The 26,450-nt window shown below is 35.3% G+C and overlaps 1 protein-coding gene across 2 annotated transcripts in view; it reads right to left on the reverse strand.

The window, feature by feature from the left end:
* Positions 1 to 4,044: 4,044 nt before the first annotated feature.
* LOC149578228 (transcription factor ILR3-like) overlaps positions 4,045 to 26,450 on the reverse strand; it is a 119,543-nt gene continuing 97,137 nt past the window's right edge. The window contains exons 4-6 of one of the 2 annotated variants that reach the window (XM_089827869.1): positions 5,207 to 5,284; positions 4,853 to 5,015; positions 4,045 to 4,656 (exon numbers count right to left, since the gene is read on the reverse strand). In XM_089827869.1, coding sequence (XP_089683995.1) covers positions 4,390 to 4,656; positions 4,853 to 5,015; positions 5,207 to 5,284 — 508 coding nt within the window. In that variant the 3' untranslated portion in view covers positions 4,045 to 4,389. The remainder of the gene's footprint in view (positions 4,657 to 4,852; positions 5,016 to 5,206; positions 5,285 to 26,450) is intronic. The other variant, XM_089827873.1, reaches the window with a different exon arrangement.

Here is a 26,450-nt window from a genome sequence, read left to right on the forward strand (position 1 = left end):
CACACACACACACATAAACAACTCTTTTCATAATAAATATATTCTATTTTATTTATAAAATATGTAAATATATTTTGACATATAATTTTCTTTATTTTATTTTATTTTATTTCAATATTAGATTTAACTTCTAATTTAAATGGCAATCTCTAATGCATTTGAACTTTCATTTTGTTTTAATTTTATAAAATATTTATAAAGACATTCAGTCAAAGCTCTAAATTGGAGGAATATTCATATTTTTAAATTATTTTGCATGTAAATTTTCTCAAGAAGAACTTAGGGTTTTGACAGATTTCATGCACATAGTTTTGCTAACTTTAAAACAAAGGTTTCTAAATTTAAGTTTTTATGAGAATTTCCTATACAAGAACAATAAATTTTCTTCCTTCCAATTTCTCAAAAATAATATAGCCTAGAAGTAATCTCTCTTTTAAATTTCACAAATAAAAGTCAATGTTAAATTTTAACAATTGCTACAACACAACCTAACAGACACGAAGAAGACAATCTTTTTAAACGAAAGATTTGCAAGGTTCTCAAACCCTATCTCAAATCTACCAACAGAATTTTTAAGATAATACAAGCCTAAAACACGTTATCCAAAAAACGTATCTATCTCTAAAATGACCAAAGAGCCCCTAATAAAGAGCCTTAACCCTAACTAGGGTTTCTTAAATTTTAATTTGATAAAAATCAGTAACTTTTTTTTTATTGATAAGAGATTGAAGCCAAGATTAATTATTATAATTTGTTGTTACTAATTTTTATCATTATTGTTATTTATTAAGATCAAGTATATTTGAACCTAAGACCTCCCAAATAAAAGGCTCACAAATTACCGTTGTGTTGTAGCTCTTCCGTAAAATACCATTTACTTTTAATTAAGTATTAAATAACTTAATTTAATAAATCTTTCAATATACACTCAAAGCACTTTTAATATAAAATATTATTTTTTTTCTTTTCTCTACTTAATTTATTTTGCATGACACTTTTAGAATCATAATTTTTTATTTCAATTAATGATAATAATAATTAAAGCCCATTCTTTTAAATGTAACTCTAAATTAATTATTATTAATTAAATAATTATAATAAATCAATATTAAATTTTTAATATTTTAATTTCTCCTTATCTAATTTCTCAATTTAGACTTTTAAATTAATATTTTTAAAATTAAAGTACATATTTAATTAATTATCAATTAATTAAATAACACATTTTAAAATCAAATAATATTTAATAGTTTGAATATCATAAGATCAATCTAAGCATCATAATTAAACTATTTATCAAGCAAATCAAATAATCAAACTCATATAAAAGCAACATAAGTAAAACTAATTAAAGTCAAAATCAAACAACACAAAGAAAAACTCATGGATTTCTAAACGGTGGGCAATCAGATAAATGTCCTCCCTAGGACAAGTAATTAGACTTTCGTAGGGATTGGACCTAAATATTATCTCCCCATTCTTACGATTGAGTTATTGCAATAAGGTGTGCTCATCCTGACAATTCAGGGAAGTCAATGTCTGGTACTTATGACTTGCATAAAAGATGAACATGCACGCATGCACGCGCACACACACACACACACACATCAAAGTTAAACAAGCAATGGCAGGGAGTGATACATCGTATAGATCCCAACTCGCACGTGACTACAACTCCCTCCCTCAATCACATCAGGCACACCAAACAAAAATGTAAAACGAACACATGCACCATACACATGCAAATATGGAATAAGTATAATTAATAAAGCACAACTATAAATATCATATATTCTAACATAAACAACTCGTCATCATGAAGATATGTTTAACATCATTCAAAGGCACATCATATGACATCATTATGAGCATCATCATTGCAAGTAACCATTGTTATGTGATATAATAAATTACCCTACATAACAAAGTATTGTATTTCAAAAATGAGTTAAAGCCTAACATGTCTACAAAAAAGTCAAATAGAACTTTAACAATAGAGTCTACAATGATAGTATATGAGGGGTGTTGCATCTACAAACCATTCTTTGGGTAATCAAATATCCTTTCATTTGATATTGAGAGGAGCTCGTAATTGAGATATGGTACTGGAAGAGGTCCATATGGTAAAAAATCGCTCATTAAGGGGAAGATCTCTAAGAGGATCATCCATAAAGGGCATGGTGGTATTAAACAATCATAAGTGAATAACAAAATGCAAGGTATGGTTTATGGATCCCTTTTTCATGAGCAAATTCATGGTTTTAAATTTGTGGGTAAGAGCATCATCAAGGTTATCATCCTATAGCCTAACTGAGAAATTCAATGACGAATCAAACATAATGGGACCATTAGCCATTCTATCACATGTAGTGCCAAGAAGAGAGCATCACTAGTACATAAATGCCTAGCATCCTTGAGCATCATTAGGATAATTATGGGTAACCCCTTCCTATAATGGCCTTCAATACCAATTCTAACCCATGACAAATCCATATATTGGTAAGCATTATTGTCAGAGCCATATGCCTATATTTAGCAATTTCTTTGCCAGAGAATAATTGAAGCTTGCGTTCAAATGCATTAGTCACCCTATGTTGCAATTCAACAACTTTACATAGCTTCTTAGGTTGATAATGAGTAATTCCTTTTAGACCTCTTACATTAGGATAAATTTCAATTGGACTCTACTAGGAACTCTAATTCAACAATAATCGTTAAATGATTAAATCTAGAACATAATCCTATAGTAGAATAACATAAAATAAAAATCCATCTCTAGCAATTTTTCAAGTGTTTGACTGAAACTATTCTGAACCAGCTTATGAACTCATTAAAGCTATCCCGTAGCATTATAAATATAATTTAAAACAAGCCATAGGTGTTCTGCAACATAGCTACAAGACTATTGCACCTGCCTTTATTAGTTTCTGAGAGTTTGAACAAAGCCATTTCGAAGCTGCTTATGAACTCAGTAAAATTAACCTATAGCATTATGAAAAATAATTTGAAACAGAAAAGACATTCTGTGACATAGCTACAAGACTAATGCCCCTTTGAATTAAAATTCACATAACATCAAGAACATTACAAAATATAAAGAAATGTTCAAACGTCAAACGTTTCAAACAAGTGAACATATCAACTTCATTCCAACATTCCAAACGTACACTTTCAGGCCAAACATTCATAATTACATATGCAAAACCCTCACAACCTCCTTGCATGGCAAAAAACGGGGTAGAGCAAGCACAATTTAAAATCTACAAGAGATTAAGACATTTTGTGTTTTCTTCCTCTCCAATCTCTCCTCTCAAGTTGATCATCTCAATGATCTAAATGAACAGGTTGGTGTCACCAGAGGCCAGCAGATCGAATGGTGGCTATTCAAGACTAGGCAGAGACATGGGGAACCTCCATTCTGATAGTTTCTTGATCCCACTAAAGCCACGTGTATCTCTTCAACGAACTCTGCAAAACCCTTACCATAGTCATATCCACATCACCAATAAAATCCAATCCACAACCTGACAGATTGACTCAGCAATACCCCAAAGAGTCGTGCTATTTTTCCATACAATTCCAAAAAAGATCCCACCACCGCCTCCAACAATCAAAATTAACCCCAACCCTTACAAAAGCATATGTAGCCACAGCCATACTGTAGACTCGTAAGGAATCATTTTTCTACAGCTCTGTAACTCATATTCATTACAGCACACATTCAACCACAACTACAACTGTCATATAGGTATGCATTCAACTAGAGAAGAATTCCCCATCTCTGTTATGCATTTCATATAGGCATAGGGAATATGTTGAGAAATCAAACCCCCGTACAAATAATACATCAGAGAAGAAAGATCTAGAAAAACTTTATGATCAAGTTAGAATACTACATATTCAAGTAAGCAATGGAGATACTATAATAAACGACCTGTAAATATCACTTTCAAACACACGATAATCTTAGCACCCTTTAAAAATACATTGGGGTTAAAAATCGTATGCATGTGTACATGTTATGATCAAATTGACTTTAAACAATTTTAACAATGCAAACAATAATGTATTAAAACAAAAATAATATGCCACGGGAACAACTACAGATTCATCAAAACCAAAGTTTTTTTTAAGTGAGTGTGAGCAATTGCTTGGCTTGAGATAGATAGCCAACCAGAGCTCAGGAATTGTTCCATTAAACTCTGCCTCGATAACTCTTTTAGAGATGCACCTAGGAGTTTAAATTTCATTGCTGAAGGATTGAAGGGCATTGGAAATGACAAACTACAAACTACTAAAATGAGGCAAAGCAGCTTGTGCACAGCTAAAACATCAATACTTGTGATTTTCACATGATCATAATGGCCACAGATGATTGCAAGACAATGCTTAGGCAACAGGAGGTCTTAGCACATGATCCTGAGATACATCAACTGCAGCTGGAGGCATCCATTGCCACATTGCTAGTCCAGGATAACCAGGAATTGGGACAGTTTTGTTCTTTGCTGCTTCACATTGAGCTGCAAATGCATGAACTGTGGCTGGATGTGCCATGAACCCTGGAGGCATTGTCATCATAGCCTTTATTTGTTGTTCCAAATTTTCCTTCTCTGCTTTCAATCTTGTCTTCTCATCACGTATCTCATTTTTTTCTGTCTGTGAAAAGATCAATCCAGGCAAAATAAATTGAAGTTCAGTTGAATGAACCACCAAAGCTCACACCCATAAGAACCATTGGTTTGTAGTACATAAATAAGCCTTCCAGCCTTAGAAAATCATGAAATAGAAAGCTACAGAGAAGAGTAACCATTTTGCTACTAAGTTGGGAATTGAAACTTAAAAAATAGCTTGCCTTCATTTCTTTAATATCTTGTCGAAGTTGCTCATTTGATTTTTTCATCTTAGAGGCCTCATCACGTAATTTATTCAAAGCAGAGATGGCATCACATAAGATTGTAGATTTATCTGCCTTCGGAGGACTGTCTGGTTCCAATAAAGTACTTAGCTCCATGAACCTGCAGCCACCAGCAACCAGACAGAGGTAACAAAGTTCATTCATAAATGGTTCCATTTTAAAATATTAGATTAGAGATGAATAAAGCTAGAGGATGTTCTATACAGTAACAAGAAATCATAAATGTGTGTATGATTATAAAGAACCTGTAACAGTTCAAAAGTCGTGACTTGTAAACAGGCAAAAGCAAACCTGTCATTTAGCCTATCCCTTCTCATCTTTTCTCGGCAAGCTTTAATGCCAGGTTTGCTAAAAGATTCATCTCGTGACCTGCTGAAAGCACAACGTCACAACTATTTTCTATCTGTAGAATAGCTAATGCTATATTTTATAGCATTAATAATTCTAAGTTACATTTCAAACATAAAACATCCAACATACAATTATTTAATGTCATCTATTTTAACTGTAACATATGTTTACAATCACATCAGCATTGATTTGGAGCTTATGAAAAAACAGAAATTCTTTCAGCATTCAGATTTCCAGGCTGCAAAATAATGAAAACCTGATAGGATTCTGGTTAAGAAAACTTCTGCAACTAAAATGATAACCAAGATGTTCTTGCCTAATAATAACAATCCATATATAACATATATAATTAATTGTAATGAGTAGGTTTGTGGTGTTCAGTTCCACTGATACCAGAATACTGCACTATATAATATGAATTCATCACATTTTGATTGATCAATAATATCATCTCTCTGTGTCTTTCCTCACTTAAAATATCACAAATATTAGCCGAGCTGGACAGCTACTAGATTCCAGAAGACACAATAAGGTATGGAGCAGTGAGAAATCTTCAATAAAAATCCAAAAGTGCAGAGAAAATAAAAATTGTGAAGAGGTGAGAAGATTTTTCAAATAGGAAAAGATGCCACCAAACAAGGAGACAACACAATAAGAAGGTAAGCATAGAAGGCAGTTGTAGATTCCAAGTATGGTTCAGTCTCAATTAAATTCGTCTCAATTAGTGGGTTACTTTTTAGAAGATTTAGAAAAATTCAGACCATAAAAGTTTTCAGACAACTATGAATAGGGCACCGCAAATGTGGACCAGAACACACACAGAAGAGCCATCATATTCTGAACAGAATAGAGATCGGAATAATCTATGCATGCAGAGGACAAGACACTATATTTTGTTATATATCAGGAGATGCCAAAGACACCAAAGGCACGTTGCAGAAGATCCTTCAATGTTCAAAATCACAGTAAATGATTCACTAGTCTTCTCTCCATAAACACAAAAAAGTTACAACTCATTACCCATAATCAGAAAAAAGGTAAGGCCAATTACAGATGTGCATTGATGATGTTTCAAAATGACAGACCCCACACACCCTAAATGCCAGAGGTAGGTGTATCCCTTGTATTGCTTCATAGAATTGAGTTTTCTGTTAATTTAACATCAAATTACATGGTCTATTTGACCAAATTAATAAAGGCATTGCACTCGCATTCGCATAGCCTAAATGGCTATAAGTACCAAGTATAATAGAAAAGATAGGGATAATTATGATTGGACCACAATAATTTTGATTGAGAACACGACATTCAACTCTTCAAGGGTGTTTTGCTAGGTTGCAAAAAAATCTGGGTCTGTAAGTGATGATTTTTATTTGGAATCACTAGTGGAATCTAGAGATCAAGTAGTATCAGGGTAATTTGTTTGATAGAGAAAACCAATATGTGTGCATTTGAAAGGATATGGACAAGATTGAGTGGAAGCAAGAACTTAATACCTTTTGAGCACAAAATTGGTAGAATCGAGTGGTTCATTATGGACAATAATAATGGCAAGGGAACATGAGGGAGAAGATTGATTTAAGAAGTTGGCAGAAGATGTTGCAATGGTTTCCAATATTGAAGGAAAACAGAATGTAAATCATGATGCTGGTCTTGACAGCCAAGTTGGGAACTCCAAAGGAATCTGATGAAGAAAGAGAGTCTGAAAACCTAAGCAATGAAAGGAGATCCATCTAGTAGATTCTTCAAAGCTAAAGAAAACAGCAATATTCATCCGTATGATGGGGCAATTAGAGAAAAGGTGCCTGATCTGTGGGAGTACAAAAGGTGATGGCTGCTCTGGTGAAGAGGAGGCCAGAAAGTGGATGCTATATTTTATTTTTGCCTACAGGGAAACCTCATTCCATTTAAGTCAATCAGTGAACCCAATTTGGATCTCTTGGATCATGTCCATCCATATAAATTAGGATGGAAGAAGAAAAGTGTTGAGATGAACATGAACAAGCAACATGACTTGTACTTTGGAATTACAAGTAAGTTCATGGATACAATGTTGCTAGATGTCATTTCCATTAGATGGATGTGAAGTCATTTTTGTAACCCCACGTCTCTATAAGAAGTGTAAGATTTAGCTACGGAGATAGCCATCCAAGATCTAGAGGCAATGGAAAGCACAATGAGCAAGAGAACTACTATGATAAGAATAGACTGTACTCTCACCAAGAATGCAATATTATAGATGGAATATTGGATGATGGATGAACATTACATAGGAGACCCCTTGGGTATATAGCCATGGTGAGTACAAAGAGTGAATGAGATAATGACAAGAGTCATTGTCTCAATACATGATAATCAATAGACAACTTATCACTTGTGTTACCACATTCATACCCACAAGCTCCATATTCAGGTACACACCCAATATGGATATATCTCAAGGTACCTACTAGGTGCACACAAGGCACCCATAGGTGTGGGTATGCCTGGGTGTGTACCCAAGACGAACTCGGCACACCAACAAGCCCGCCCAACAAAAAGTGGGCCCAAAACAATTAAATAACATTTTTTTAACCTTTTGCTTCCTAACCCTCAAACAACCCAATATGTGGCCTTTAAACACTTTCATTTTAATTTTCCTCTCATTTTGCTGTCGCAATATTTTCTCCCAAACTTGGAATTTTGAAGAAAGGCAATTGTATTCAAAGGAGATCAAATGTGGAGAGCCAAATAGCTTCCCCAAAGGAGATTTAAGCGCTCCAGGAATGCATTTAAACCTTATTCTTTAGTCTTTTGATGAGTTTTTAATACATTTTTTTCAAGTTTGTGAAGAATTTTTCAAATATGTCTTTTTCTCAATTTTGTTTATAAATTGCAACAATGGCTAGTAGTCAAAGTTCAATGGGTGTGCAGGGAAGTCGAAAATTCAAAATTAATAAAGGATCTCCTTTATGGAGATATATCAAAAGAGTTTCACAAATTCCTAGAGGTGGAAGGTTTGTTTGGAAGTGTAATTTTCGCAATGTACAATATTATAGCTCTTATTGCAGAGTGAAACTTCCATCTTATGGCACCTAGTGATACCGAGGTTAATATGTGTGAGGGCCAAGATAAGAAGGGGTTGCTTGCTGTACAAATAGCAGCATTTAGAAAGTAACAAGAAGATGTTGACGAATTGATTGCAAAAGGAACACAAGGTGGTTATAGTTCCGGAAAGGAAGAACAATGAAGTTACCCTCTCAAACAATTACAGTCTCTGCACATCCCTTCTTGTGTACACCCTCTACTGAAGATGAAGATGAAGAACAACCAATCCCCATCCACAAGAGAGGACCATTGGCAACGGCAATTAAATTGGATGCAAGAGATACCACTGATGAAAAAATTGCCCATTGCCTCTCTACCAATGGTCGTCCATTCAATTTGGTGAGATCGCCATATTGGTGGGACATGGTGTCGGCAATAAATACTGCACCTCTTGGTCACCCAAATCTTGGGTATGAAAAGGTGCATACCACCTCATTGCAAAAAGAGAGGAAAAATGTATACGCCCAACTAAAACCAATTATAGATTCTTGGAATGAAATAGGTCTTTCCATGGTTGGAAAATTCTCACAACTTGCCAAGCCCCTAAAGTTTAATCGGGGAAAAATTGACCAAAATTTATAAAAAAAACTCGAGAAAACTCAGGAACCTTAAAAAAATGCTAAAATTTAATTAAAAATACATTATTTTAAAATTTCAATGAGAAGATGCATTTAATGAGTTAATTAAAGAGAACACAAAAGAAACAAGCAAAGTTTAGAAATATATAAATGCCTCCCAACGTAGAGAATAACTAGCAAACAAAACAATATTGTTTTCCCTTTATGCTGTCATCTTCTAATGTGGTCGAGTTGTTTTCAAAACCTCACCGATTACTCGGCAATTAAATGCAAAAAAACAGTCAGTTTTTACTCTGCGATTAAATCTGCCAAAAACTCGCCTGAGTAAAAAACTCAACGATTAGTGGCAAATCATCAATTATTCAGCGATTATGCCAACTATGGGTGTATCTATTGTTTATACTAGATGGAAAGATTGCAAAAATCATCTATCGATCAATGCTATAACAGTGTCCCCCAAGGGGGCAATGTTTTTGAGGGCGGTTGACTGTAAAAGGGAAGTGAAAGATGCAGAATTGATTTCCAGGATTCTCATTGACCATGCATAGAGATGGTGGGTAATGAAAATGTTATCCAAGTAAATGCATGTTAGAAATATTGTCATTGATGTCAAGGGCACTCAAAGAGATTGTTTGATCTTGTAATTGATGTCCAAGGTAAAATTTCAAAGTATATTGCTCAAATGGTGACAATAATATGGAAGTTGTCAGAGAGTCTATTCCATAAAGAACATGCAAACACACATAGAACAAATGCTTATTACTCTTAAAGTGTTATAAGATAATTATGTATATTGGCATGGAAAGATGCACTTATGACTTAATTAGAACCCAAACCAAAGTGTTGAAGTTTATACTTCCAAAATCATATTATGAATGTGTTATATGCAACCTTACTCATGGATACTCAAGAAAGGAGCTTCAAGCGCGCTGTTATCTCAAGATCAATCAATTGAGAGTCAACCAAGTCACGATATCACTATAAATAGTAATTATGAACAGCGAAGGCTTCGGATATTACAGCCAAAAGAACCATGTGTAAGTAGCAATTTCAAACCATACTCAACCAAAGACCATTGATGGTGACAACATAAGCTCGACAGCAAGGATGTCACTTTTACCCACATAATTATGGACTTCTTTAATTCATATAATTTATTTTTACTTCCAAATTTCTTAATTTAATTGCGACAATTTTAAGTAAAAAATTGAATCTTTATTTAAATGGATTTTAAAATCCAATTGAACAGACTACGTATAGATAAGACGGAATAAGAAACAGTCATTGTTCTGTGTCAGTTATTCCCCTCCTGCGCATGGAAAATTACGTGAGTGGGCATTTAATGGACTTGTTTCTCTGTTTTGAGTGGCCAAGAACTATTTCCAAAGAAAAGCATTTGAAAAATATGTCATTCATTTTAATTTTGTTGAATGTGTTAGTGTGTTTTGATTTTAGCACAAATAAGCCTGAAGAAGGGTGTTAAAATATAAGACTTACCTTGTAAAAAAGTCCTATTTTTAGCATTTAGAATCTAGGACAAGTATAATGTGTATGTTCGTTGGTTACATCTGCCAAACTCAATGTAAGGAGATGAACTTCGTTGCAATTGTTACTCCAAAATCTAATAGAATAATATCGTGTTGTATTTTTTGCGATATGGCAAATGGTTTGAAGGGTAGAGCTAAGCTGCCATTACCAATATTCAAACATCTCAAATGTCACTTTCAAAAGATAGGAATATTTTAGAAGATCAAGCATTTTGGGAATATGCCATCACACTTGAAAGCCTGATAATGTTGGATATTAAGAGAAATTTTCTCATCACCAAAGAATTTATCAAGTCTATGAGAAAAAGTTGTTGAGGTGGAGCCTAGTCATCTTCAACCAATTGGAAAATTCTAGTAACGTGTTCAAGAACATTCAATCATATCATGCCAAATATACATGTAAAAGGCATCTAGTTCCTCTATCTTATCTATTTTCTCATTGGTTCTCAAAAGTATTGTAATTTTCTTACTGATCCATAGTGTGGTTCCTTTATGTAATTGGATGATAGTGTGGCAACTCTAATTAGGGATTGTAATGGATCAATCTTGGCCCTTGATCTTAAATTGATCTTGGATCTTCATTTTAATTGAACAACTATTAAAGGCCAAGACCTCATTTGTAATTCATTAGATTAGATTCATTGGATTGAGGAGACTATGATTAGAGTAAAGTAGGAGACTTGTTGAAATTGTTGTGATAATGCTATCAAAGTAATTGTTGATTTATTGTTAGTGTTTATGGTAGATTACTTGTGTTACTCTAGAGTATTGCGCAATTTCTACAATTCCTCTCTTACAGCAGGTTTTTATTTCATGTTGGCTAGAAGTAGTGTTTAGTTGAATGGAAGATATTTTGGATGCATCTTTGGTGAGCTCACTTTGACCAAACCACGCATGGTTGAATGGCATATTTATGAACTTAATTTTGATTATTGGTTGTACATTGATATGCATTAACGAATGGGGTTAATGAAATGGTGGTAGTTTGAACATATTACATTTAGCTTAGGAGATTGCACTAGCTTGTTTGATGTCGATGGCTAAACTAAACCTAGTAGAGTCACAACGACATCCTCAATTTCTTGCATTCTAGGAATAAAATAGCTTTCTAAATCCTTATTTCTTTGCAAGTCTTATGATTGGAAGTAAAAGTTAACTTGCTATCCATTGAATGAACACCATAAGTTCCTTTTGTGATAACCAACATATCACATCATAAAACTGAGCGGAAGTGCATGGTTAAGAAGAGCCTTGGGGTTGTCACATTTGATCACACAATCCATATACATTGTTTAGCATATAAGCATCCTTATTCAAGAGAGTTGGAAATTTGGTATTTCATCTTGGAATATTAAGTATTTGATTATGCATGTGGTAGCGGAACAAAAATCAAATCAACAATGCCCCCATGCATATACCATATGCATTATAAAATTAGCCCTCAAAAGAAGAAATAGCCATTGAGGGTGGGCAGTAAATGCAAGCTGAAATGGCGCACTTCTATAATCTCTCCATTACGATCATAAGAGTTAGGACTTATCATCGATAGTGTAGACACCATGTCACCAGCATGAGCCATGTATCACATTTATCTCATTCATAATATCCTCCTTTATGATTTCTCGTTCATACCATATTTATCTAACTTATAATTATCAGACAGCAGTGATGAATATTATTGTTCCCATAACCAATGACTAGTGATTACTTAGTACTTTGAGTAACTAAAAATTAATGAGGCAGTGATCATGAATGGTTGTGTCCATTTGTGGAGACGTAGCTGTCTACAAGGGATGCTTCCCTTCATTTATGATTACAAGACATATATTGTAATGTTCCCTTGTAGAACATTCTCCAATTTGGCACTTTATTTAGTTATTTAAGTTTAGGGAGTCTAGACAGGGACTGTAAAATAGACTCCTTGATATCAGTGAAATGTTTTCAAGCCATATCTTACTTGGTGAAACTCAAGTGAACTGCTATGATCCCTGGGGCGCATAGCTGAGGACCTTGATTAAGATTTTTGTTTTGTTTGTTTCAGTTTCTTGTTTCATATCAGCTTGATGTTTATCAAGCATAACTCAATATATAATCAGTTTGAAACTTTGATACAATAATGATAAATAGTAAACTTTATCAGTGTTTGAGTCGTAAGCTTATCATTTGTAATATGTCACTGTTATATAATTTACGATCTTGTTCATGTTTAATGTTTGCCTTTTCTGTTATGCATCCAAACATTTAACATATGTTATTATTACAAACATATTGCAAATCTGCAACTGAAAACAATACATTAAATCTGCAAACTTTATTACTGTTCATGATTTGAAAAATTGTTGTCATGACTCATTTAAAATTATATAAATTAAAAATTTGACATACCCAAGTAACTCCACCCCCTATTTTGAAAAATACCTGTACCCACAGTACCCAAGTACCCCTGTCCCTTCGCAACCTTGGTTATATCCTTGTGGTATTTTATAATATCTACCCCCAATATTATATCCTTCCTTGTGAACTGCTATTATATCCTTTCTTGTGAGCTGCTATTATATCCTTCCATGTAAGAAAATATATATTCTCTCATTCCGCTAATTCTCTGATCTGCAATTATATTTTTGCAATTAATTGATATCGATCAGTAGCTTGTTCAAATGAGGAAATTCTAGTATAGATATTGGAAAGGTTCCACTATATAGTTGTATGAATGATGAGGATTCTCTTCTTATATTTTATGCTTGAATATGATAGATTGTCTTTTAATCTAAGTTACCGATGCGTTGGCCCTGGAAGGGTGGATGCTGATGCAGACTGGTGCGTGGATGCGGGAGGAAGCATGGTGGATGCTGCCAGGAAGCAGTGTTATCTCCTATGGATGCGCGCGGGGTGCTCCAGAGAGCATCCAGACACATCCCGTCAGCATCCACTTGTGTCCAGCATCTAGTCACTTAAGTGACTTAAAAAACATGTGATCTAAATTTTTTTTTATTGTTTTGTTTTCTTCTATTTGCCTCACAACCCTAAAATGGCCCTAAAAGAGGCCATTCATTGCCCATTCTGCCCATTTTGTTTGCAGCTGGGCTCTCTTCTCATTTGGTCTCCATTGTGGAATTCTAAAACCAAGGTCATAGTTTTGAAGAGGGTCATTCGTAGGGTGTCTATTGAGCTTCCACAAAGGACGAATAAGCATCTAAGGTAAGCATTTGATCCATTCCATGAGCTTTTTTAGTGATTTTTTTTAGTTCTTCATGAATTTTTCAAGTTTTAAAAGAAATTTTTGAAGACAGTTTTTTTTTATAAAGAAATGAAGGAGTAAGTCTTTTTTTTAAAACATTTCTTAGTTAATTTTTTTCTATTTTCTTATTAGATTCATACTTTCTATTGTGCAAGAATGGTCACTACTGATAGTCAAAGTTCAACAGCAGGGCAAGAACGATGTGATAACTTCAATATTGATGTGGCATCTCTATTATGGAGACACACCACAAGATCATCACAGGTTTTTGGAGATGGGTCATACATTTGGAGATGCAGTATATGTCATAGTAAACCATTCAACAGCTCATATTCTCAGGTCAAAGCTCATTTTATGGGCCCTACTAGTAAAGGAATAGCATTGTGCAAGCGAAGTAAAGATGGAAAAAGGTTGAGCGATGCATAGTTAGCCAAATTCATAAAAGAACACGAGGTTGTTGATCGTTTCGTGAGCAAATCAAAAACAAGTTTGTACAAACCTTCATCTACAAAGAGAAAAGTGAATGTGCCCATTGATCATGTTGCATCCTCCAAACATCCATTCTTGGAAGTGGGAGAGGAGGATGGTGAAGTAGAAGTTATTACCTACAAAAGAGGTCCGTTGGATCAAGCATTCAAAATGGAGGCAAGAGAGATTTCTAATGAAGCAATTGCACGTTGTCTTTATGCCAATGGTCTTCCTTTCAATTTGGTAAGATCACCACATAGTTCCAAGAATCATGGCGATTCATGCGATTCACGCGATTTGGCGATTCGATTCAAGCCAAACGATTTTTTGTGAATCGGTGAATCGAATCAGCGATAAAGGGTTTATGAAATAAGTTACTCACTAAATTTCAAGGGTTTTTTAAATTTTTCGATTCATGGCCGATTCGATTCCGATTCATGGCCGATTCACGATTTGATTCGGCCTTGCCGATTCCGATCCGATTCCGATTCTTGTTACTTTGGATCACCATATTGGAGGGAAATGGTTGCAGCCACCCGTAGAGCACCAAGTAATTACATCAGCCCCAAGTATGAAAAGGTGTGTACTACTCTTTTGCAAAAAAAAAAAAAATTTCTATAGACAAAGCTCTTCACCCAATTAGGACATCTTGGAAAACTTCTGGCATAACTATTGTATCTGATGGATGGAAAGACACAAGAAACCAGCCATTGATAAATGTGATTGCAATGTCCCCCAAAGGGGCAATGTTTTTTAGGGCTATTGATTGTGAAGGACAAGTTAAGGATTCACAATTCATTTCCAGAATTCTCATTGAGGCAATAGAGATGGTGGGTAGTGAGAATGTGGTCCAAGTGGTCACAGATAATGCCACGAATTGTAGGGGTGCAAGTGCTTTGGTTGAGTCTCGATATGACCATATTTTTTGGACACCATGCACCGTACACTCTCTCAACTTGGTCATGCAACAAATTGGCACCCAAATAGATGGGGTGAAGCACATATACCAAGAGGGAGAGGAGATACAAATGTTTGTAACAAACCACCACATGTCACAATCTATATTCAGATCATTTTCCAAGTTGGAGTTGTTGAAGGTAGATTTAAAATTGTTATTATTTAGTTTCATTTATTTATTTATTTTGAATAAGTTTTATATTCATGTTCAATATCAAATTTCTTGTTTATAACTTTATTTTATATTTGATGTCATATTGTCAACTTGCTTATAGGTTGCCGAGACTAGATTTGCATCTCATACTATTGTTCTGAAATGACTCCTCAAGGTGAAATCAGCATTGGGCCAAATGGTTATTTGTAACCAATGGACTATATGGAAGGCTTCAAATTTAGAGAGAGCCTTGAAGGTTAGGGGTATGAGCTTGGATGAGGATTGGTGGGCTCATGTGCAATTTGTATTGGATTTCACCAAGTCTATTATGACTATGCTACGCTTTGCCGATGTAGATGCACCTTGCTTGGGGGATGTGTACGATGACATGGACACTATGGTAGAAAAGGTAAAGCTTTCCATACAAGCACATGAGACTAACCCCACAAAATGTGAAGCCTTGTGCAAAAAGGTGGAGGATACGATTCATCATCGTTGGGAGAGGATGACTACCCCATTGCACCTCCTTGCATATGCCTTATCTCCGAGGTACTATAGCCAAGAAATACATGCTATGCTGGATAGAATTGCACCATATGCAGATGAAGAAATTGCTACTGGGTGCTACACTGCATTTGCAAGACTCTTCCTAGATGATGAAATACACATAAAGGTGAGGCAAGAATTTGGCTTATTTGCTTCAAGATCAAAACTTACTCCATATGCAATAAAGGACCAAAATGACATGGGAGCTATCACATGGTGGTACATGTGTGGTCAACCGTTCAAGCATCTACAACCTCTTGCAATCAAGATCCTCTCACAAGTAAGTTTTCATTTATTTACTTATTTAGCAATTGTGTTCTACACTTTAGAGTTTAACATTCTCTAATTTACTTTTCATTTGTATGTTTAATTTTAAAATTTTAAATTTCTATGAACACTATTCAGGTTGCAAGTTCTTCTGCTGAACAGAATTGGAGTACATACTCCTATATCCATTAAGTGAAGCACAACCGGTTGGGCTCAAAGAAAGCTGAGGACTTGATTTATACACATACCAACTTGCATCTTTTGTCACATAAGGAGGATGGATATAAGGACGGGTCAACCAAGCTTTGGGATGTAGCCCCTGAATCTACAGGCTTGGATGCAACACTTCAGGATCTTACTATGATGACTAATGATGATGTTGATAACATCATAGCACGTGCAACTAGCACAATTGGAACCATGCATGGTTCAAATGAATTTGCAAGTGTTGCAACAGGAGGAGATGATGAGAATGTGGATTTTTTTGAGAATTCTTATGATTTTGAATGACTGAATGTGATTTGTGAATCTTGAGCCTTGACTCTTGATTAATCAACATTGAACTATGAATTATGTTTTGATTTTGTAATTTAAATTGCATTGGAATCTTGAACTTGAGTGATTTACTAATTAGACAATACTATTATTTCAATTTGATTATGATAATGGTTCAATGAATGGTTTATTTTTGTATATTTAATATTTTCTTGTATTTCTTTGCATACATTGTCATAAATTATAGTTGACAACTTTACATATATATATATATATATATATATATATATATATATATATTTATTTATTTATTTATTTATTTATTTATTTATATTTATTTATTTTTTAAAAATATACATATATACTTATGTACGGACACACCCAAACGCATCCACACATCAGCACCTCGCACCCACATCAGCATCAGAACTAGAATCAGTAACTTAGATTTTAATTAGACTAGTATAATGACTATTCATTTATGCTCCTCTGTCTGCTAATCACATCCTTCTATATTGTGATTGGTTAACTAATTAATTTTTTGTCCTCCCAACAATAATAGAACCCTAGTATTAAGCATTTGTTAGAGCTCGGCTAATATAGTAATCATATTTCTTTTATCTTTAGATTGCTGGTCCCTTTAACATACATCAATTTGTATTTGTCTATCTATTAGTGAACAGATTGTCCTCCAAAGAAATAAACACAAATTAACTCTAAATGCCCGAGTAATCAGCACTAATAGTTGGACAGGTTATCATTAAATTGATAGCCTTCCTCTAAATTTATTGGGTACAACTCCCCATATATGATTTACAATGAATTAAATATGGATGCTTTTAACTAGAAAGCACGAAAGGATTACAACCATCTACCTGTAAATACAAAGTAGATGCGAAAAGCTAAATGACTACAAGAATATAAACAACAATTGACACAAAGTCCATTTGCATGCTGCATTACAAAGAGAAAAAAAGTTTGAGAAAGTGAAGAATCAAAGCTTTAAAGACACTTTGAAATCAAATATATTTAGAAAACCATGATATTGAATGCATTTAGAGAAAACTGAAAGTTACACAAAGATAACGATCAGTGGAAAGAAAATTGCCCAAATTCAAAGTTTTGATATTCAATTATCTCCCGAGTCTCCTTTCTCTAAAAGTGCAAAGGCAACAAAGGTCTCATTACATTATGCATCAAAATCACTATCTAAAAAGGAAACATAAATTCTCTTCCCTGCATTACATTCAAAATCAAAATATCCCCTATTTTCCAACACACAGTTCAGAAAAATAAACAAAACTTTGCTCTTTCTCCCTCAGCCCCACAAGAAAATGGAATAAATTTGGAAAAATCTCTCCTCTTGCTGTAGCCCATAGTCTGCAGTCTCGGAGAGAGAAAAGAATCGAACCCCTCCTCTTACTGCTGCTGGCTTATTTACTATCTTCTCATTTCCCGTGAAAACTTTTCAGTTTCCCTAACTGAATCTTGAAAAACCTTCTGTTTTCCCCTTTTCCATGTATTTATATCATTATAAACATTATCTTATATCTTTGCAAATTCGAGGCCCCTATAATATATGCATGCTAACAGGTGGCATACAATTTGAAAATGAGGACTTCATATTACAATGAAACTGAGAATGGGAATGGGCTCTGAGTGTTCTTGTTATGAATGGACTTGATCCCAGAAGTTTATCCATGAAGGTTTGGAATTCACTCAATTTGTTTCCCCTGAATCGGGTTTATCTCAGATCTCTGAATCACTCCCAACCCTGAATACAACCTTGAGCAGCAGCGTAACCAGATAAGTCATGACCACCGCCTCAGCCAATACCTGTTGTTTCAACATCCACGAAGATGGTTGCCAATAGAATATTGGCCTCCCCATATGCTGACATGTCAATCCTCCACACCTTGGTTGCCATTTACATGATGTGCGCTTGTTGGCATATAGTTTGACATTTTTCACGAATCTATCTGAACCATTGTCATATCCTTAAGATTCGTTCACCTTACAAATCATGAACTTGCCTTTGTTAACTTCTAGGGACACCCAATTACCCCTAAGCTTATTTGAATTGAAGGTAATTCACAAAGACTCCATTAATTTGTGAGGAGAGAAAGTTTGCAGTTCAAATTTGAATTCTTGCACAATGATATTGATAATTCAAACAAGGATGAATTGGAATGCACTATTGGTGTTTGGTGATCTCCATATGTGGAGCATTGTTCTGAAACCATCGACTAAACATGAACATCTGCGACTTCCATTGGGGCCTCTCATTGTGTGCAATGTAAATTCATCTTTAAGCTTCGGGCTTGGCACACAGATTATCCGTGTCACTCATACTGATAATCTTGGTCAAATTGCCATATACAGTAGTAGCAACCAACCGCAAACCATGTTATAGCTTTCTATGGATAGTCCTTCACCAGATTACATGCCATAAGATAAAGCTTATTCTTGCGACCAAGTTTCACATCTGTTTCTATATGTACTAATGTGCACTTTAAATGAAAAGGATCCCCCTCAAGAAGAGATGTCATCAATTCAAAACACTTCTGATATTCTGCATATTGATGATAATAATCTGCTTTGCAAGTTATCAGATGGCCTCTACTTCTTTTGTGGGTGATGCCGCATCAATGTCCAATTCGGTCATCCCATATTCGCGATTCTATATGATCCACCATAGCTGCAAGTTCACATAAATAAAACCAAAGAGCTTGGTTCAATTGCATACGTGGATTCCTTCTTCGAGATGCTTCATATTTTCTCCCCATTGCATCTGCTCATGACCAATTTCGGTGTCAGCACTGAAAGTGACTCGAGCCGAGAATAGATGGCAGTTAAATACCCGACTTGTTATCAAGGAAAAGAAGAGCTTGTTTATCCTTTTAAGGGAGTCAAGCTCATATACTTATCGTTCGGGCTCGGTTTTCTTTAGCTGATTACGCAGATTTTGCCTCTTTTCTTTATATGATGCCTTATGTTTTTCGGGAATTGAGTATATCCGCAAGTTGTCTCTTCTTTTAAGAGAGTCGAGCCCACATGCCTACCATTCAAGCTTTGCTTTTCTATGTAGAGATGTGCATACTTTCCTTATGATATGTCAGTTCATGTGTGCCTTTTTATCAACATATCCATGATAATGGGTTTGTGGCCGACCCCGATGACTTTTTATTTTTGAATGCTACTGCATTTTTCATCATAAGTCGATTCTTCATGCTTGGAATGCCGCCCGTGCTGCACCCTAGATATAATGTCAAATAGCTCGAGAGCATCCCTTTACATCTGCACAAGGGGCATGTCCAACTATGAATATATGGCTGGAAAGTTATTTCTTTTAACATTTCAAAGCATCAACCTTTGACATATTGTAACTTTTATCCACTCTCAAACCCGAGTATCCATGCAAATTATGAAAAGTCTTCATTAGTTGTTTAATTGTCTGTATCTTGACAAAATTTAATTAATCAAATTTGTTATATGGGTCTATGATCAAAAACTTGAAATCATACCCATGAACTAACGTGATCAAACTGAGGGAATACACTTCTTGGGTGATGGTCGAGCTTTTGAATCTGTATTTTGGAATTGTTGTACTGAACCTAGTCTTCTAATTAGATCTCTGAATCACTGAGTCTGAGCCGAATGAGTTAGACATTTGGAGTTATCAGTCTGAATTTGAGGAACTGAAACTACACTTTCAAAACCTGATTTCAATCTACATTTGAACTTCGGACTGTTGAACCACTTCAAACTACTTTGAACCATCGAACCACTTCGAACCTAATCCCCATTTTGATCTGTACTTTTGCCCTTTCTTGAAAATGTTGAACTGACAGAATTTGAACCTGAATTATGAACTAAGACAGAATTCTGAACTGAGACAGAACTAACAAATTTGCATTTCGAACCACTTTGAACTGATTTGAACCAATTTGAACCAAGTTCGAAGTACTTCAGAGAGGTTCAAAACCTGAAACTGAAAGTTTAAAATCTGGGTCCATATGTGTACTAACACTATCTTTATGGCATTATTATTATGCCTTAGTCTATCATGAGCATAGCAATAATGACTAATCATATCTAGGCTGGTAATACAAATTCCACCTTGAGTGACTTTTCCTAGCCAATTCTGATGCAAGGTACTCCCCTTAATATCATAAACTCATAACAGAAACAAAGAAACAACAACAAATGCGAGAACAAAATATGGACTTCTTATTTGCACCGCAAATGCGGAATTATAGAATTTATAAGTACAATATGCTAACCCACATGGGCGCCTTCAGTACAATAATTTGCAAGACAAGCTGCAAACTATCACCCAGAGGCCTCCTAGAAAATGTTTGGGCCTTTATTAAATAGGCAGTTTTATGCTGCTCGGAAAGGTTCTAGATGCTCAAACTTAATACCTAGGCCGATAGACCCTAACAATACACACAGACTCGGCCAAATACATCTTTGACAAATTATTTTAGAAATTTGGGTAGCCCAACTTCCAAAGGCCATAACTCACGAACCGTTGCTCTGATTGGCTATTATAACCACTTTTCGGAAACACCAAATTCTGATCTACAGACTTGAAATTGTGCTAGCGCCCTTCCATCGAGTTTTCAGACCTCATTCAGGCACTCTAAAGCCTCCAACAATGAGCCTGAAGATTTTTCTGCAAATTTTTCCACCGAAAATCTGTAATAACTTCTTGATACTAATGCTTGAGCAATGAGAATTTTATGGTAGGCTTACAACTCTAAAATGAACCTTCCTGTAGAAAATGAGAACATTCCGAACTCGTATGACAAACTTACTAAAAATAGTAAGTTCCCATAAATAGTAACCACCCTATCTACTAGTCCTTATTAAAATAGAAAGACTGAAAATAAAATATTTTTGGGTGATGCAAGATTGCCCTTGCACCCAGGGTGCTCCTACGTCAAATTCCATGACCGTTTTAAATTTCTCCAAGAACTCCTCATGTGCTCATTCAAGATACTTACCTATTTTTGTGTATATACTCTGCCAAACTCTTAGTTCTCCATTTGGTTCTTCCCCGTCTTATGTTCCTAACTTTTTGCTCTGCAAATGTTTGTTGACTGTTATCTCCCTGATGACTTTTTCTCTGACTATTCCATGTACTGCTCTTCTTTGGATGAATTTAGGTACACCCATGTTCTGCATCCTTTATACCATTCTCAATTGGGCAGACAAATTTGTCTTTTTTATTGGGCATCGGACCTTTCCATTGCAATGAGTCTGAACACCTTTAATCAACTCTAATTGTTTACTACTCCCAATTGGGGGTGGTGGGGGAGGTGGGTGGAGGGGGTTCCGCTCAAGTCAATGATTACTGAGTAGGCAAGGGAGGACTCATTTACATGTGAAGCCACTCTCTCTCTCTCTCTCTCTCTCTCTCTCTCTCTCTCTCTCTCTCTATCTATCTATATATATATTCATACATGTATATTATAATTAATTAATTTATATATCTTTGTACTTTACTATTATTATTTAAATCTAAGATACCAATGCTTGGCAGTTTGGTCAGGGTGCAGGTGTAGATGCAAAGGGATGTGTGAATGCTTTTAGAAGTGTCACGGAGGTGGGGAGTGTTAGAGAAAAAGGTTAATTTCATTTCATTTATTAAATTACCTTTTCTCCCTTCTCAAGATTTCACTTTATGCACTTATGCATTCACATTTAATAATTAATTAGTAATTATTAAATGGTTTTTCCCTTTTAGGTTACCCTTTTTCGATCTCCTTCTATAAGGATTGATCTTTTGTAATTATCTCTTATCTTTTTCATTTCTGAGAATACAATTTGCATATTTTCAAAACAAAACCCTTGCCTCTTCTTGTCTTTTTCTTCTCTGTGACAGGTTTTTACATGCAAGTATTATTCGGGCTTTGTAGATTTGTATTGCTCAAATCCTTCATGGTATCAAAGCGAGATTTGCTATAGCTTGTTCAGTATTTGGAAAAAAAGGAGAACAAGGGTTTGACAAAACAGATCTGACATTTTTCTTTGATTTTTGGAGGTGCAACGACCGCAATTCAGAAAAAATGATTATAGAGGTGATTTTCAAACAACGATATCTCACTCATATGGACTCCTTCCAAGAAATTGGTTTTTTTTGGGGTAGAATTTCGTGATCTACACATTGTTGCAGGTTGTTTGTAATCTATTTTCCTAATTTTTCTGAAAAATTGCAAATCTCAATTTTTGCAACTTCAAAGTCTTCGTTCGGGCTCATATGGACACATATTCAGGTGCTATTTTTTTAAGTGCATAATTTTTTCGTCTACTTTCTAGATCTGGTATTAGTTTGGAGTAATATTGTGTGGACATAGTACTTTAAGCATTTGGTCATTTTTTTTGCTTGCAAAAAACAATCCAACACCTTTTAAAACAATGACCGAGACCTCATATTGTCTAGAACTTTTGATCCCTCATAACTATCACACATGGAAGACCTTGATGACACGGTTTCTTCGGTCAAAGGGTTGTGTTCTTGTTTAGATGCAGTGCAACCAATTTTACAAAGACCTTTTAAGGTCATCCAGCACAGGAACAAGATGGATGAGGCAATTGGGTTGATTGCTTTACAAGTATCTAATAGTCTACAATTTCATCTTGATGGGTGCAATACCCCTCTAGCTATGTTGACCAAGATTGAAAGCTTGTTTGGTACAGTGAATGAGGTCAGGGCACTTTAGATTGAGGCAGAGCTTACCTCTCTTGTACCGAATTTTTTTCCTTCCATTGTGGACTTCTTGATGAAGTTCAATCAACAAAGATTTTTATTGCAGTGTTGTGGGAAGACCAAGACTGATACTGAGTGCATTTATCTTAATCTTTCTAAGCTTTGTGGAAACTTTCAAATTTTTGCTTCTACCTTATATTCCACTAAAGATGCTTTGGGTAATAGATTTACCATGCCATCCTTTGATGATTTTTGTGATCATTTGACTAGAGAACAAGCTAAGCTCTCTCAGTTGGATTCTCTCACAGGCTCACAGATTTATGCATTGGTAGCTCGGCCATCTTTAGGGACGAAGGAGAAGACACAGAAAGCTCATTCTATAGAGTCTCGGATTGATTCTAGCACTCACAATTCATCAAGGCCACCTCCTCCTAAAGGGGGTAAACCAAAGCCAGAAAGACCGAAGTGTGCTTATTGTAATAAGCCTAATCATGATGAGTCACATTGCTATGAGAAAAAGTTAGATGGCTATGCCAAATAGGTTTCAGATTTGACAGCTCTCCTTCAGAAGAGCAACATTGATATTCCTTCTACTTCTCACAAATCTTCTTCATCATCATCATTTCAGTTAGTAAAGATATAGGAAAGGGTCATGCATTATGTGCAACTACTATTCCTCATTCTTCTAGATGGTTATTGGATTCAAGTGCTTCACACCATATGGCATCTTCTCAAGATTTGCTCTCTTCTTTTGGGGCTTCTCCTACTCCACATATTTTGATGGGGAACAACACTGTTATGACTGTATGTGGGAAAGGTTCTATTGACATTGATGATGGTACATTTCATTATGTACTTTGTGTTCCATCTTTGTCCTCTAACTTTCTCTCTATTTATCAAATTACACACAGTGGGATAGGGAAGACAATTGAGTTTGCACAAGATTCAATGCACCTCAGAGATAGTGAGATAGACAATATTATTGCTACAGGAACTGTTGATCATGCTTCTTGCCTATATTCCTTCTCACATTTTGGTCCACCATCTCCACTATTGGAGACTCACTCTCTTTTTTCATGAGTCTACTGAGGGGAAGTCAGGTTGCTTGAACTTATGTGTTGTTCCTGAGACTAGTGTTGTGACTTCTACACCTCTACCTCTTGTTCAGATTCCATCTCTTGCACAGGATTACTCTTCAGCATTGTCTACTATTGCAGCTCCAATCATCGAACCACCTACTACAGTTGTTGAGGATATATCAGAGGACACACATCTCCTCTCAAATGACAGATTCAACACACCTGTTATCCCACCTCCATTGGAGATTCCATTTCAAGATTATCATGCTTTCTCCTTTGAGCATCAGCTAGGACTTCCAGCTACACCTTACATACATGGGTTTTATCAGCCTTGTCCATTGCCTTTGTTTCCTTCAAATTTGAGCCACATTGGTATGTTCATCGACACAAGAGTTATGTCATTTTGGGGGGGCTATGGAGTCTCAAGCTTTTGTCATGGAGGCTTTCATTGTACTTATGGTCTTGAGATATTCTCTTTAGATATTTCATTTGTGCATCATTTTCTATCTCTTTTTGAAGTAGGGCTTTTCCTACTGGATTTTCTCTATTTCTTCGTTTCATAGGGATTTGAGTGTGATTGGGTACCTCATCAGGCCTTGTTGTTGGGACCCAAGTTTGCTTTCCGCATTGCATTGTAGTTTTCTTTCTCTTTCTGCATTGTTTGTAGCTACATTGTTGCTCATCTTAAGGGGGGGTGTTAGAAAAAAAGTTTAATTTAATTTAATTTATTAAATTACCTTTTCTCCCTTCTTAAGATTTCACTTTATGCACTTCTGCATTCTCATTTAATAATTAATTAGTAATTATTAAATGGCTTTTCCCTTTTAGGTTGCTCTTTTTTCGAGTTTTGATCTCCTTCTATAAGAATTGATCTTTTGTAATTATATGTTATCTTTTTCATTTCTAAGTATACAATTTGAATATTTTCAAAGCAAAACCCTTGCCTCTTCTTGTCTTTTTGTTCTTTGTGATAGGTTTTTATATGCAGGTATTCTTTGGGCTTTGTGGAATTGTATTGCTCAAATCCTTCAGGCAAGAAGTGTGGATACTTGCGAGATGCTTGGGAAAGCATCCATCAAACATCCGGGTGAATCAGTAGAGCATCCGAAGTTTTTAGGCGCCAAGTCACTTAAGTGACACAATAAAACATGTGTTAAAATGGTTTTTTTAATTATATTGTCTCCATTTTGCCCCAAAACCCTAAAATGGCCCTAATATAGGCCATTCATTGCTCCTCTCATTTTGTTTTCAGTTGGGCTCTCTTCTCATTTGGTCTCCATTTTGACATTTTGCATATGTTAATTGCTATGGGAGGGGGGGGGCGGGGGGGGGTGTGGAGAGTGGAGGGGGTTCCACTCAAGTCAATGATTGTTGAGTAGGCAAGGGAGGACCCATTTACATGTGAATCCACTCTCTCTCTCTCTCTCTCTCTCTCTCTCTCTCTCTATATATATATATATATATATATATACATACATGTATATTATAATTAATTAATTTATATATCTTTGTACTTTAATATTATTATTTAAATCTAAGATATTGATGCTTGGCAATTTTGTCAGGGTGTAGGAGCGAATGCACAAGGATGCGTGGATGCTTTTGGAAGTGTCACGAAGGTGGGCAAGAAGCGTGGCTTCTGCCTATGGTTGCTTGCGGGATGTTTAGGAAAGCATTCATCAAGCATCCGAGTGAATCAACAAAGCATCCAGACTTTTTAGGCACCAAGTCACTTAGGTGACACAATAAAACATGTGTTATAATGGTTTTTTATTATATTTTGTCTCCTTTTTGCCCCAAAACCCTAAAACGGCCCTAATATAGGCCATTCATTGCTCATTCCTCTCATTTTGTTTGCAGTTGGGCTCTCTTCTCATTTGGTCTCCATTTTGGCATTTTGCATATGTTAATTGCCATGGAATGGTTTATTTTTCATTTTGTATATTTCTTGCATTTCTTTGCATACATAAATTATGTTATATTTATATATATGGACACACCCAAACGCATCCAAAATCCCCCAAAAAAAAATCCACGCATCCATGCATCAACA

This window comes from Cupressus sempervirens, chromosome 1 (genome assembly GCF_028749045.1).
Source record: "Cupressus sempervirens isolate cs-2001-9-10 chromosome 1, ASM2874904v1, whole genome shotgun sequence".
Lineage (NCBI taxonomy): Eukaryota > Viridiplantae > Streptophyta > Pinopsida > Cupressales > Cupressaceae > Cupressus > Cupressus sempervirens.